Below are 13,286 nucleotides of genomic sequence, written 5' to 3' on the forward strand. Positions count from 1 at the left end.
GAAATGAAAGGAAAGGAAAAACAGAAGAGCGCTCTGCCGGATAGTCAATGGAGGACATTTTTCCGCTCGTGAGGGTGCTTAACTTTTTGAATCGACTGGAAAGTGCATTGCCGTGAGGAGCACCCAGCACATTTTGGGGTGTGTGTGTGGGGGGAGGGAGGGACATTCACACATCCACCACTTCTCTTCGCTCTCTTCGGTTCTTTGATGCTCCACTTCGTTTTTTCCTCTCCTTCAGACCCCCCTACTCTTTCCATGTTGCGAAAGCAGCCTCGTTATTCATTCTTCCTCCGTGTTGCCTATGCCTACACTCCGCTAAGAAGCGCCACACCTTGTTTTCCCTCTCTTGTCCACCCACCATTTTAATGATCAGAACAGAGAACCTCTACCAACAGTATTAACAAACTTTTAATTGAAAGGTTTTTGCCTCGCTGCCCTCCAGCAAATCCAACAATGAAAGCGCCTGCGAGAGCCCCTGTGTATTGGCCATTAATATTCATATTTGTCTCACCACAACTCGGAGCAATCCCGCTTCACAGACAGCAGGCCCCTCTGCGCTGAAGTGGTGTCTGTGTAGGACAGGGATTGTGGGTAGGTGTTCTTTTGCATGACCCTCACGGTTGGTGGCAAGTGGGTCTAACCAAGTTAGACCCCGGGTCCTGACAACGGGGGATGGCAGGCACTCAGGATGATAACCTGGCACCCCGCTAGGCCAGCGGAGAGAAGGCAGACCAGCGCTCTGTAATCAGTGATTCTATCTCGGCCCCTGCCTGTCTGGAATCATAATCAGCTTGACTGAATTACCAAACACATTCTGTCGAAGCATAGGCGGAATAATAGCTTTTAGTGCGGGACCTTTTTGATAAAAATAAGCAGTGATGGTCTTATTTTTTTACCACAGTACTTGTATCTAGTGTACAGTATGCATAGAAATGTCCAAGGTTTAATTTGTTTATTTGATGATGTAAAACTCACAACATGTCTCCTAGAATAAGTCCCTCTCTCACTGGCTCATGAACCACCTATGTGTCAGGGTTCTAGAACACACTGACACAATTCTGGGTTCTGTCACATGGGCTCCATCAATTGGCCGAGAGGAGCTTTTTCACTTCTCAGGCTCTTGTTTTCACAGCAGACGAGATGGATGAGTGCGCAACGAGGCAAAACAAGAGCGGAATTCTTTATTTATGTTGGCCTGTCATATCGGCGTAATATGCTGCCTCTGTTGCTTGGGGACTGTGTGTGTGTGTGTGTGTGTGTGCGTTGGTTGGTGTGTGTGTGTGTGTGTGTTGGTTGGTGTGTGTGTGTGTTGGGGGGTATGTGTGTGTGTGTGTGTGCTTAGAGGGGGAAAGGTGATGGCTAAGGCCCCCTGCTGCTGGAACAAAAGCAGCAGTGGTGTGTATTATTGTGTGTATTAAGCTGGGCGTAATGCCAGCCTCGAGGCAATAATGGGCTGCAGACGGAGAAGGAAACACAGAGCAGGCGGGTAAAAGAGAGAGAGAGGGAGAGGAGTGAGGGGGAGAGAGGAGGAGTGAGGGAGAGATTGTGCCTTTCCCACCTTTACAGATATTTTCCAGCCTATGCAAGCAACCGAAAGAGACCGCCACGTTGTTCTTACAATAGTGTGTCACTCTGACATCAAAGAAGGTCTATGTGGCAAAGGGATGTCCTTTTTATTCTACTTTCTTTGTCGTGCTCCGTCACTCTCTGTCACAGACACACACTGACACATACAGACACACACAGTGATGCAGTAGATAGTTTTTTAAATTCCATGAAACAGACTAGGGATGTCCCTATACCATTTTTTTTTTAAAACCGTATTTACATTTGTCTACTTGCTGAAACCGAGTACCGTTTCCAATATTTTTACCACACCATGCTGTTACTGGAATGTTCTGCCATGTTGTCATGGGTACTGAAATGGAAAGCAATGTGTCAAACACCAGCACACAGCATCCAGCTTCAGTTGCCGACTTGGCAGCAGTTTTGGCGGCTTCTCAGTGGTAGCATCCACAGCGTGTGTGCGTGTGTGTGTGTGTGGAGGTGGCTGTGCTGTAGGTGGGTGTGTGAGCTATGCTGATGATGGAGTGGGTTATGGTTGGTGATGAGGCGCTAATGCGTCCATATTCTGGGCCTCTCCAGGTCCTCATGTCTGCACACGCTGAGCACTGATTAGCTCGCCATCGCGCCGCTCGCCCCAGCTGTGAGCCTCTTAAATCACCACCAGCCAGGACAGCTCACAAGCACTGGAGCACTGGCCATCTCACCAGGCTGCTCTCAGCCTCCTCCGCAGCTCCTCCTCTCTTCTCCTCTCCTCTCTTCTCCTCTCCTCTTCCTCCTCTCCTCTTCCTCAGGTTCTTCTGTTCTCCTTTCTGTCTTTTCTTCTCATTCTCTATCTCTGTCCACTTCTCTCTCTCTCTCTCTCTCTCTCTCTCTCTCTCTCTCTCTCTCTCTTTTCTCTCTCTCTCTTTTCTCTCTCTGTCCTGTTCTCACTTCTCCTTTCTTAGTTTCTCTAACTATATTCATTTATTTCTCATACTACCTCTCTCTCTCTCTCTCTCTCTCTCTGGAGCATATCCATTCAGTCTCAGTAACAGATGTGGTGGTTGACTGTGTGCTGCCACAGCTGGGTGGAGAGCTGCTGTGTCAGTGGCTGGGAAAGCTGAGTAATGCACGGCACTGGGTAACCTGCAACAGCCAAGTGGAGCTTTTTTCTTGAATGTACGTGGGTGGATGGCTAGGAAGAATGTGTGTGTGTGTGTGTGTGTGTGTGTCTCTGTGTGTGTGTGTGTGAGATGGCTTAGTTACCCAGTTTAAATATTGATGTAAGTAACACCAAGCCTGACTGCTGTTCTTGTCTCGAGTTACCGGGCAAGCTGTGTGCGTTCTAGATAACGTAGTCCACTAACATTACTTTTTATTAAATAAATGCAGCTAAATATAACAATTACAACATCTAGCTGTTAGTATAGGGCTCACGTCATGCAGTGTTGGAATTTTCCACTTTTCCATGCTCTAAATGAAAAGCACTTGATGGATCACTACATTCACAGCTTGTGTTTGCGCTGAAATACAGATGCACGGAAATGAGAATATTTTGCATTATTGCATTATTTACACTAGCCATACTATTGCTACCATTGATCACCACAAGGCAGCTGAAGAGCTTCCCCTCCAGCCTTGAGCTGCACTATACAAACCCTGGACTGACTAAGTACTAGCAACTCTGTGAGTTAGATTCTAGGTGATCTTGTATCCCTAGATGACCGCTTACTCAGCTTTGGCATTGGCATTAAAAAAAATCCACCATAGCCACAAGGCGAACAGCTTTTTAAAATGCAATGGCCATTACAAGACATGTACAGTAATTGTAAAAATGGCCTTTCCTTGGGGAAGAAGGAAAACGGCAAGAAAATCAGTAATTAGCCAAACTCAGATGGTCAGGTAATTAGAATTGTTTTATTTGTTTTTACTTAGCTTAATGAAGCCACAAACGTCGTTGGCTGCCTTGGTTAATTGTTGTTCTGCAGTTACAAGCAGGAACACGTCAGTAATTACAATCACTGAAGCAGCAGTTTGCCTTATCTTGCTCATCACACCTGCTGAGGATACAAAAAATTGAGAGCAAACTAAATACCAAATTCCCCACAGACCAGACTGTCTTTTTATTGAGTTTTCTCTTACTAGCTGAAAAGAGAAAGTAGGAGAGAGAGTGTGGAAAAGTGAGGGAACTGTCAGAACCATTAACATAAGTTGCTGAAGAAGTCGAGAAGTCAAGTTTCCAACCCCCAAAGAAGCGCATTCTCCCATTTTCCTTTTGGATCACATATTTTATTTTGACGCAAAGTAATGCCTTCTATATTATGGATAATTGCGATATAAATGGTTCCAGAATAGATGTCTCCATCCAGTATCGGGAAGGATCTTAATAATTAAGCACTTTTGGAATGATATGTAATAATTCACAAGTTTAGCTTGGAGAAAGGAAGACTTCTCTCAGGGCTTCCTTGGGGATCTGCCGCAGGACTAGAGGTTACACACCACACACACACACACACACACACACACACACACACACACACAGGGATCTGCCCCAGGACTAGGAGGCAGAGGCTCCACACACACAGGGCACACACACAGGTAGGGGCAGCCGTGGCCCACTGGTTAGCACTCTGGACTTGTAACCTGAGGGTTGGCGGTTCGAGCCCCGACCAGTGGGCCGCAGCTGAAGTGCCCTTGAGCAAGGCACCTAACCCCTCCGTTGAAGCAGGCAGCTCACTGCGCCGGGATTAGTGTGTGCTTCACCTCACTGTGTGTTCACTGTGTGCTTTTTGTGTTTCACTAATTCACCATTTGGGTTAAATGCAGAGACCAAATTTCCCTCACGGGATCAAAAGTAGGTGGTGTATATATATATATATATATATATATATATATATATATATATATATATATATATATATATATACATACACTTATACTTATACAGGTATCTGCCCCAGGACTATGAGACAGAGGCTCCAAACTCGCCCTGATAGTTGTTGTTGTCTCTCCATCTCGAGAAGGCCATGCAAATGAAATCTCTTTACGCGGAATCTCTTCTCTTTGTTCCTTTTCGCCATTTGGTGCTGTTCGAAATCGCGGATGAAAAAAATGATAAGGAAATGGGATGTACTTTTCAGGCTGCACTCAAGTTTTGCCTCAATGCTACTTTTAATGGCCAACATTAAACCATCCACTTCCCTTTCCATAAAGGTTTTATGAGGTGGTGCGGGGAAAAAAAGAGAAGGGGGGTGGTGGGGTTAGGATGAGAGGACCTGGCATCTTGAATGACTCATGGCGAATAGAATCAGCTTTAAAATGACTCCTCAGCACTCCCATCAGGAGGTGGGTGCATGCGAACATCTTTCTGGAGAAATCCCCACACAAAGAATTTAGAGAGAGGAGAAGAGAGAGAGCGGGAAGGGGGGAATGAGAGGGGGAGAGAGAGAGAGAGAGATAAAAGCAAAAAGAAACATAGATAGATGTGGAGGTAATCTCTAATGAGAGAGAGAGAAAGAGAGTGAATGAGAGGGAGAGAGAGAGAGAGATAAAAGCAAAAAGAAACGGATGTGAGAGAGAGAGAGATAGTGTGTGGGAGAAGAGAGTGGGAGTCTGATGGCGAAGGAGGAAGGGAGAGAGGGGTGGAGGTAGTCTGTAATGAAATAACGGGAGTTGAGTATTGCATGTGGAGCTGGACGACTTTGCATGCCAATAAAGGGATCTCTGCCTCAGTGCACTCCAAGAAGACGTGCATCTCCAAAGCACTCAGGGAACCTGCTCAATTATGGACTTCTCTCCGACACTTCAGAGATGCAATATTTGTGGGTCTTTGATGTTAGAACAATATTTAGATCTCATGGGGATGTTCTTCAAGAGAGAAACCATCTTTTTCCAATTTGTGTTGGATACTGGTTAGAGTAAAAAATATTATACAGTGTAGTAGGTAATATGATTTTATTTTTATTTTGGTATACAATGACTTTGATAACATTATCAAAATAAATCTACGGGGCCAAGATTAGAGACTACTAGTATATGAAACGTTTGCGAGAAATACTAGTATATGAAACGTTATATAACGTGAATAAATTGCACTATGTGTTGAGTTTGAGTTTGAGTTTTTATTCACAATACCACTTCAAACATTACAGTAAACCAGTATGGGTACAAAGACAGAAGGGTAGAGTGAATGGGTCCCCCAAAGAAGCTAGAAAAGCTTATAGGTGGGGGCCCATGGTTCATGAAAGGGTAGTGGTACAAACAATGATATTCACAGTAACCATCTGAGACCAGATGGTGACCACATAACATACATACTTAACATTACATACACAAAACATCACATACAACATTACATACACATACAATCATACACATACATGCCAGTAGTCCATGAGGAAAACAGTTTTATATTAGATATAGGTTAGTAAGAGATTGTTTTTTAGTTGTCTTTTGAAGTTGGAGATAGAGGGCAACACCTTGAGGCCATCATCAATCCTGTTCCAAATCTGTGGCCCCCTACAGGCAACACTCATACTGGCGCGCACGTGTCGACGACATTTACCTGTAATGAGTGGTTTAGTTCTTGTTTGGTATGTGTGCTGGGGGCTGGAGATGGGAATAAGACTACACAACCTAGGGTTGAGCCTGTTGACAATTTGAAACATAAGACAGGCATTATGATAAACATTCATCTCAGCCAGTTTTAGTAACTCAAAGCGGTGAAATAGAGGGTGGGTGGAGGAATTTATCTCTGACCAGGACAGGGCCCGTATGACTTTTTTTTGGAAGGATACAAGTTTTTTTTAAGATGGCTGGTGAAGGTGTTGCACCATATCACATTACAATAGTTAAGGTGAGGTTCAAATAGAGTTTTGTACAATGTGATAAGGGCAGACAGAGGAAGGAAATGTCTGATCTTGTAGAACAAGCCAACATACTTGGACAGTTTGTTTACTAGATGGTCTATATGACATTTGAAGTTGAGAGAATCGTCAATGTAGACCCCCAGGAATTTAGTGGCATACACTCTTTTTATTTCCTGGCCATTGATTTTAAACAGGCAGTGATCAATGTTTTTAAATTTTTTGTTCGATTTGAATAAAATGACATTTTTTTCTTTTTCTTTTTTGCTGACATTTAATGACAATTTGTTACATTTAAACCAGGAGTCCACTTTGGTTAACTCAGAGTTTACTATGTCTTGTAAAATAAGTGGGTTCCTGTGTGATGTTAACAAATTTGTGTCGTCAGCAAAAATAATTTTATGAAATATTTGGGAGGAATTGACAAAATCATTTATATATAGAATGAATAAGAGTGGCCCCAAAATTGAACCCTGGGGGACCCCAAAGAGTATGGGCTTACAGGTAGAGTTATGATCATTGACATGGACATACTGTTCCCTCTCGTATAGGTAACTTCGAAACCATTGAAGTGCTAAACCTCTGATACCATAGTGGTGCAATTTATGCAACAAAATATCAAAGTCAATGGTATCAAAGGCTTTTGATAGGTCCAAGAAAATACCAACGCCACATTTTCCCTCTTCAGTGCAGTTATTTATTTGTTCTATTAATAGACTTGATTAAGTCAAGTATTGCCATACAGGTTGTGCTCTTTTCTAAAACCATATTGGGAGGGAACAAGGATATTTAGTGTATCTAAGTAGCCACTGAGTCTATTGTATACTACTTTCTCCATTACTTTAGAAAAAGTGGGTAGGATTGATATGGACCAGTAGTTGCTCATATCATTTCTGTCGCCAGATTTGAAAAATTGGAATTATCTTGGCAACTTTTTAGGTACAGTGCCAGTAAGTAAAGAAAGGTTGATACAATGAGCCAGTGGCTCAACAATGATATTAGCAATGGCTTTCAAGATGTTGCTACAAATTCCATCTACACCAGCTGTGTATGAGCTCCTCAAGTCCGAGATGATCTTTAGGAGTTCAGTACCATCTGTTGGTTTCAAGAAGAATGAATGAATGTAGCTACCCGAAAGAAATTGCTTGAAGGTGACACCTTGAGGTTGACTTACTGTATCTTCTTAGACAGATTTACACCTATTGAGGCGAAGTGATTATTAAATCTCTGTGAAAGATCAGCGGCATCATCAAAATCATGTCTCCTAATGGAATCCCAGTGCATGCGGTAAAATGTAATTAATTACAATAATTTATTCTTTCGTGGACCAAATATTGTGATGTGTACCATATTGTTGCCTGTATGACCATTACAACCCATAGTGTTGATATTCAGCAAGCATCATGCATCACAGTTACCCACAGTGCCTTTTGAGTCTGCTTCTGTCGGTGTTTTTCTTACCTTCAAAATGTTTTAAAATAAATAAATTTAAATGTAAATTATGAAAGAATGAAAATAAATAATTATTTCCCTCTCTCTCATTTAAAGATGGCATGACTTTCTTTCTTATTTTCTTTCTTAACCTTCTTATTAACCTGTGTCTTTTACCCCATCTTGTGTCTTTGTGTATCTTGTGCTATTTATGTGTACCTGACTGCGAGACAAGTTTCCCTTTGGGACAATTAAGTTAACTGAACTGAACTGAACTGAACTGAGTGCTACCACTGGCCTTTGTGTGCAGATTTCTTTGCTGCAGAAAAGAGTCTGTGAATCTCAGCTCAAGTATGATGGTTCATATCCACTAATTTCCCGTGAGAAAATGGGGAAAGATGTTTGTAGATATTACACTCAGATGTGCATCAGTGGAGCGTGTGGCCTTTTCACCCAGCACTGTGGCAGGCTGATATTCACACACACGGTGTGTGTGTGTGTGTGCTGTGACAGGCTGATATTCACACACTGGCTCTTTCAGCAGACAAGGTTTGGTAAATAACACAGGCCCCATAAACTGTTTGGATAACAGGAAAAGAAGAAGGGCTCCATAAATTGTCAGGACCGCATAGGGGAAGCTCTCAAATGAGCCGTGCCATGCAGCTTATCCAGCACTGGCTTTGTGTGTGTCTGTGTGTGTCTGTATGAGTCTGTATATGTGCGTGTGTGTGTGTGTGTGTGTTACTCCCTAGGTCCCTTGCAGCTTTGAGAGCTGCTCTGAGCAAAGTTTACATTCTGTTTACCTGTACGATCTGGCTGTTGCCATAGCAAATGCTCGCCGACCCCTTGCGTTCCCCACATGGAATGACTCACAGCCTGTGTTGAGGCTCACATCAAAGCCAACTTCCGGATGTTGAATACGAGGGTGCTAGTGCTAGTTTGACCAAAAACAATTTTGTTGCCAAACACATTTTAAGTCAAAATGATGTTTGTGACCGGGAGGTCTTTTCAGATCAAATGATTTATGGGAATGCATTTTGTGCAGTGGGCTTTTATCGCCAAGATGGGTGATTTCTCCTTTTCAGCTGTAACAGAGGCTAAATAGAAGCTTAATTAACCTCCATTTCGAGATGAAGTCCAGATGTTCTCAATACACTGCTGGTTATGAAAACGGCAAACATCTGTTTGATTATTTGGATTAAATAATGGGCCTTTGTCCCTGTGTAGAGGATACTCCACTAACAGCCTCCTACCAGACGCAGCTAGCGTGTTAACATAATTAATTCCTTTCTTGTTTTATTTCTTGATCGCTTTGGTTTTGCCATAGTAACCACTAATGACATGCACAAACTGGACCTTTTTCTTTCTTGAAAGCACTTAAGATGTGTACTTGTGTCTTTGCATTGCATGTCAGTCTGAACAATTTCTCTTCGTCATTGAAGAGTTTTATGGGGCTACGGGCAAGCTGTGTGTGTGTGTGTGTGTGTGTGTGTGTGTGTGTGTTGCCTTATCTGTGTGTGTATCTGTCATGTGCCCTGACTGTGTGTGTTTGTCTTCAAGTGTGTCTTGATAGTGAGAGTGTTTTGCGTGTGTGTGTGTGTGTGTTTTTACGCCTCAGCTATATCCCCATTGTGCCGTGTGTGTTGTGGTTGAGCTGGCTGGTGTTGTGGGAGGCTGCCCTTGTTACCTCACATCTGCTCCAGTGCTCTGGTTGTTTCAAGTGCTCTGGCTTCTCTAATTGTGCTATTGATGTTTGCACACGGACCATCCTACACCGCTACAGCACTAATGATCTCTCTCTCTCTCTCTGTCTCTCTTTCTCTCTCTCTCTCTCTCTCTCTCTCTCTCTCTCTCTCTCTCTCTCTCTCAGAACACAGAGATCTCGGTGTTTGAAGTGAACATTCGCTTTGTGGGAGGGCTGCTGTCTGCCTACTATCTCTCAGGCAAAGAGGTAAGTGCTCTCTATTCCCCCTCTTGCACACCACCACACACACACCACACTGGCTTCCATAGCCATGGTGGCAGTATCTACACAGAACAACCCGCTGAGATACCAAAACACTTCGTCCTCTCCCAGCAGCACTGTGTATGTCTGTGTCTGTGTGGCACTGCATTTGAGTATGATAGGCCCTGATGTTTGTAAGAAGCATTGGCCAGTATTTTGGGTGTGAGCACACTCGCTCGTGTGTGTGTGTATATGTGTGTGTGTGTGGTAACAAACATGAGGCTGTTTGCTGGCAGCCCCCAAGCTGGAGGCTGGTTGGCTGGTCCGCATCTTGCCCACCCGCACAGCCAAAACAAACAGGCCTCTCATAGGCACCTCTCTCTCTCTCTCTCTCTCTCTCTCTCTCTCTCTCTCTCTCTCTCTCTCTCTCTCTCTCTCTCTCTCTCTCTCTCTCTCTCTCTCTCTCTCTCTCTCTCTCTCTCTCTCTCTCTCCTTTATATCCTTCTCTCTCCCTTTATCTCTCCTTACCTACCCCTTCCTCCTTCCTTCTCTCCCTCTCCTCTCTGATTCCCTCTGTTTTGGCGAGCTCCACACCCCGGCCTGCACACAGCTTCCCTCTTATTCCCTCCAAGTGCTCTCAGAAGAGAAGAGCTCCCAGCCTGCTCCCCTTTCATCTCCGCCACTTCAAGTGGCGCCAGACCAAGCTGCCCATGTAGGTTGGCATACAAAGATACTACTTGTGTGTGTGTGTGTGTGTGTGTGTGTGTTTGCCCTTGTGGACCTGCTGGAGAAGGTTGTGAAAGAGACATTTACCCTGTGCTGACTCAGAGGGGATTCTGGGTAATGCCACTGGCCGGGTGGCCAGCTGACTCCAGTCAGCTTTCCTGTTTTTGGCTACTGGGAAAAACACACATACACATACACACACACACACACACACACACACACAGATATCAGACATTGACCTTATTTGGCCTGGTTTGCCTGTTATTTGTACTTGGCGAAGGCATTCTGTCATTTATCTGAATCAGAGCTAGCGACGGTGGCTTTATTTCAAATGGCACAATAGCAGGAAATGTTTGTTTGAGGATGACACAGGGAAGAGTGTTGTTGTCTAGGAGATTGAATGGAGGAAGAGAGGATCCTCTTAAGAGAGGAAGCTGCTGAATTGACTGGATGCTGGAAGTCCCCCCAATACTGCTGTGTTGAGAGGATATTGGCCAACTAACCAGTGACACGTCAGGAAAGGAGTTGAAATGTTGTGTTTGCGCAGCACTGGCCTGTCTGGATTTGGGGAAACAAATATAGAAATGTCTGAAATGTAATACTGGGAATAATGTAGAAATAGATCAGTTATATAGATAGTATGATGATCTTAAGATGCAATAGTAAACACACTCTCCAAACATAATTGCATTTAAGTTTGTTGAAGAATGTGTATAGGTATTTATGTATGTATGTATGCATGTAGTCCTTTACCCCAGAAACCGTTGCTAGACGGTGATCCAAAGAATTCCCTTAAAACAATAAAGAAACTGTATCAGTAGCGGTTCCATGCAGGGAGCTCTCTTCAGATGCTCACTCTTCCTCATGCTACTCTTCCTCAGCCAGCCTCCTGAGAAGCAACATTAGCACACACTGAAGGCTCAGATTTATTACCCAAATAAATGGCGCGTTGTGGCACGGGGCAGGCTGGGGAGCCTAGATTGAAAATTATGCGCGCCTTCTCACCGTGTTAAACCCGCAAGTGGGTCCCTAATGAAACGTGTTGCTGTTCCCGCTCCCTCATAAGCTGCCGAGCGGCGCTCGCGGTGATCGTTGAGCATCATCACCGGAGACCCGACTAGAACGTGGGTAACTCCTCAAGTTGTTATATGTACCCTCCCACCCCCTCCTAAATCCAATTAAAGGCGCTGGGAGTTATAGTTATGGTTTGGTATGCACCCCCATTACCCTTCCCTCCTCTTTGTTCACCGCCTCCGTGTCAACCTTTCTGTCGTCGAAAATGGGAGTGTGTAAACGCACATTTTATAATGTTGAAATTACAGCCTCGTTTTAAATTATAGGAAAGAGATGAGAAGCTTTGATTAGAGAAATTGATCTTATTTTGTTTTTAATATTCTAACAAAGCTTGTGCCTCAAATGCGCTGAACCAATTCTGTACCCACTTGTAAGCCAAGGCTGTAAACGACTTCCTGTCACAAAATGTTCACACAGTGAAACTACATTGCTGCTAATTTGTTCGCTTTATCCGTTCACTCTGTGAAGAATGGAGGGAGCAGTGACATGATGGTGTCTCTCCTCAACAGCAGAGCCGAAAAGGGTAATTCATCAACATCTATGGCAGAGAATAACAACTAACTAATGGAATGCATGAGTAAACACAGTCAACAATCTGTGTGTGTGTGTGTAATATAAAATAATAATACGTTTATTTTATATAGCGCCTTTCTCAAACCCAAGGTCGCTTTACATGGTAGGAGGCAGGGAAACACAATAACAAACTAACAAAACAATACAACAAAGACAAAGGCAGGGAAACACAATAACAAACAAACAAAACTATACACAAGACAAGTTATCTGTATGGAGCTATGTGTTGGGTGTGAAGGAGAAGTGATCATTAAACAGAAAGGTCTTGAGATGTGCTTTGAAGAAAGGAAGAGAAGGACAGGCACGAAAAGGTTGGGGGAGGGAGTTCCAGAGTTTGGGGGCCAAGGCACTGAAGGACCTGCCACCCAAGGTGGAGAGTCTGGAGCGGGGGATAACCAAGAGGTTTTGGTCAGAGGATCTGAGTGAGCGGGAAGGAGTTTAAGGGGTCAGGAGGTCGCAGATGTAGGGGGGGCAGCAAGGTTGTGGAGGGCTTTGAAGGTGAGTAGTAGCACTTTGTATTTGATCCGGGACGGAACTGGTAGCCAATGGAGTTGATGGAGAATGGGGGTGTAGTGTGTGCGTGTGCGTGTGTGTGCTTGTGTGTGTGCGTGTATGTGCATGCACGCTGGGAGTCTATGGAAAGACACAGCGTTGGCTAATTAATGTATGACGTGTCCGTGGCATTGAGGTGAGTGCTCTCTTCATGTAAGCTGTGAGCTTGCATCGCTATGAGGCCCAGAGGCTGTATTGCTGGGCACGTAGGTGCACAATTGAGAAATGTAAATGAGGCCCGATTGGACAAAAGGTGTGCGTGTGTGTGTGTGCGCGCGCGCATATATATATGCATGTTAAATGTACTCTGTGTGTGTGTGTGCATATATATGCATGTTAAATGTATTCTGTGTACAAAATGGCATTATCAAACCCAGATGAAATAGCATGTGCAGCCCAGCAGAGAAGCACTCATTGTTACATTCGCAGGTTTTCTTGTCATTGCATTTGCATGAAATCCATTCAATGAAAGGAGGAGGAAAATAACTTTCAGCCCTGTAGCTGCACCCATTGTACAGAACAGGCCTGTGTCCAGGACGTTGCTCACACACACACACACACACACAAAGGCTGTG

At 44.0% G+C, this 13,286-nt stretch overlaps 1 protein-coding gene across 1 annotated transcript in view; it reads left to right on the forward strand.

The window, feature by feature from the left end:
• Positions 1-13,286, forward strand: part of LOC121712001 (mannosyl-oligosaccharide 1,2-alpha-mannosidase IA-like) — a 128,854-nt gene that overhangs the window by 56,746 nt on the left and 58,822 nt on the right. The window contains exon 4 of the mRNA XM_042095903.1: positions 9,712-9,792. Coding sequence (XP_041951837.1) covers positions 9,712-9,792 — 81 coding nt within the window. The remainder of the gene's footprint in view (positions 1-9,711; positions 9,793-13,286) is intronic.

Source organism: Alosa sapidissima, chromosome 6 (genome assembly GCF_018492685.1).
Source record: "Alosa sapidissima isolate fAloSap1 chromosome 6, fAloSap1.pri, whole genome shotgun sequence".
Taxonomy (NCBI): domain Eukaryota; kingdom Metazoa; phylum Chordata; class Actinopteri; order Clupeiformes; family Clupeidae; genus Alosa; species Alosa sapidissima.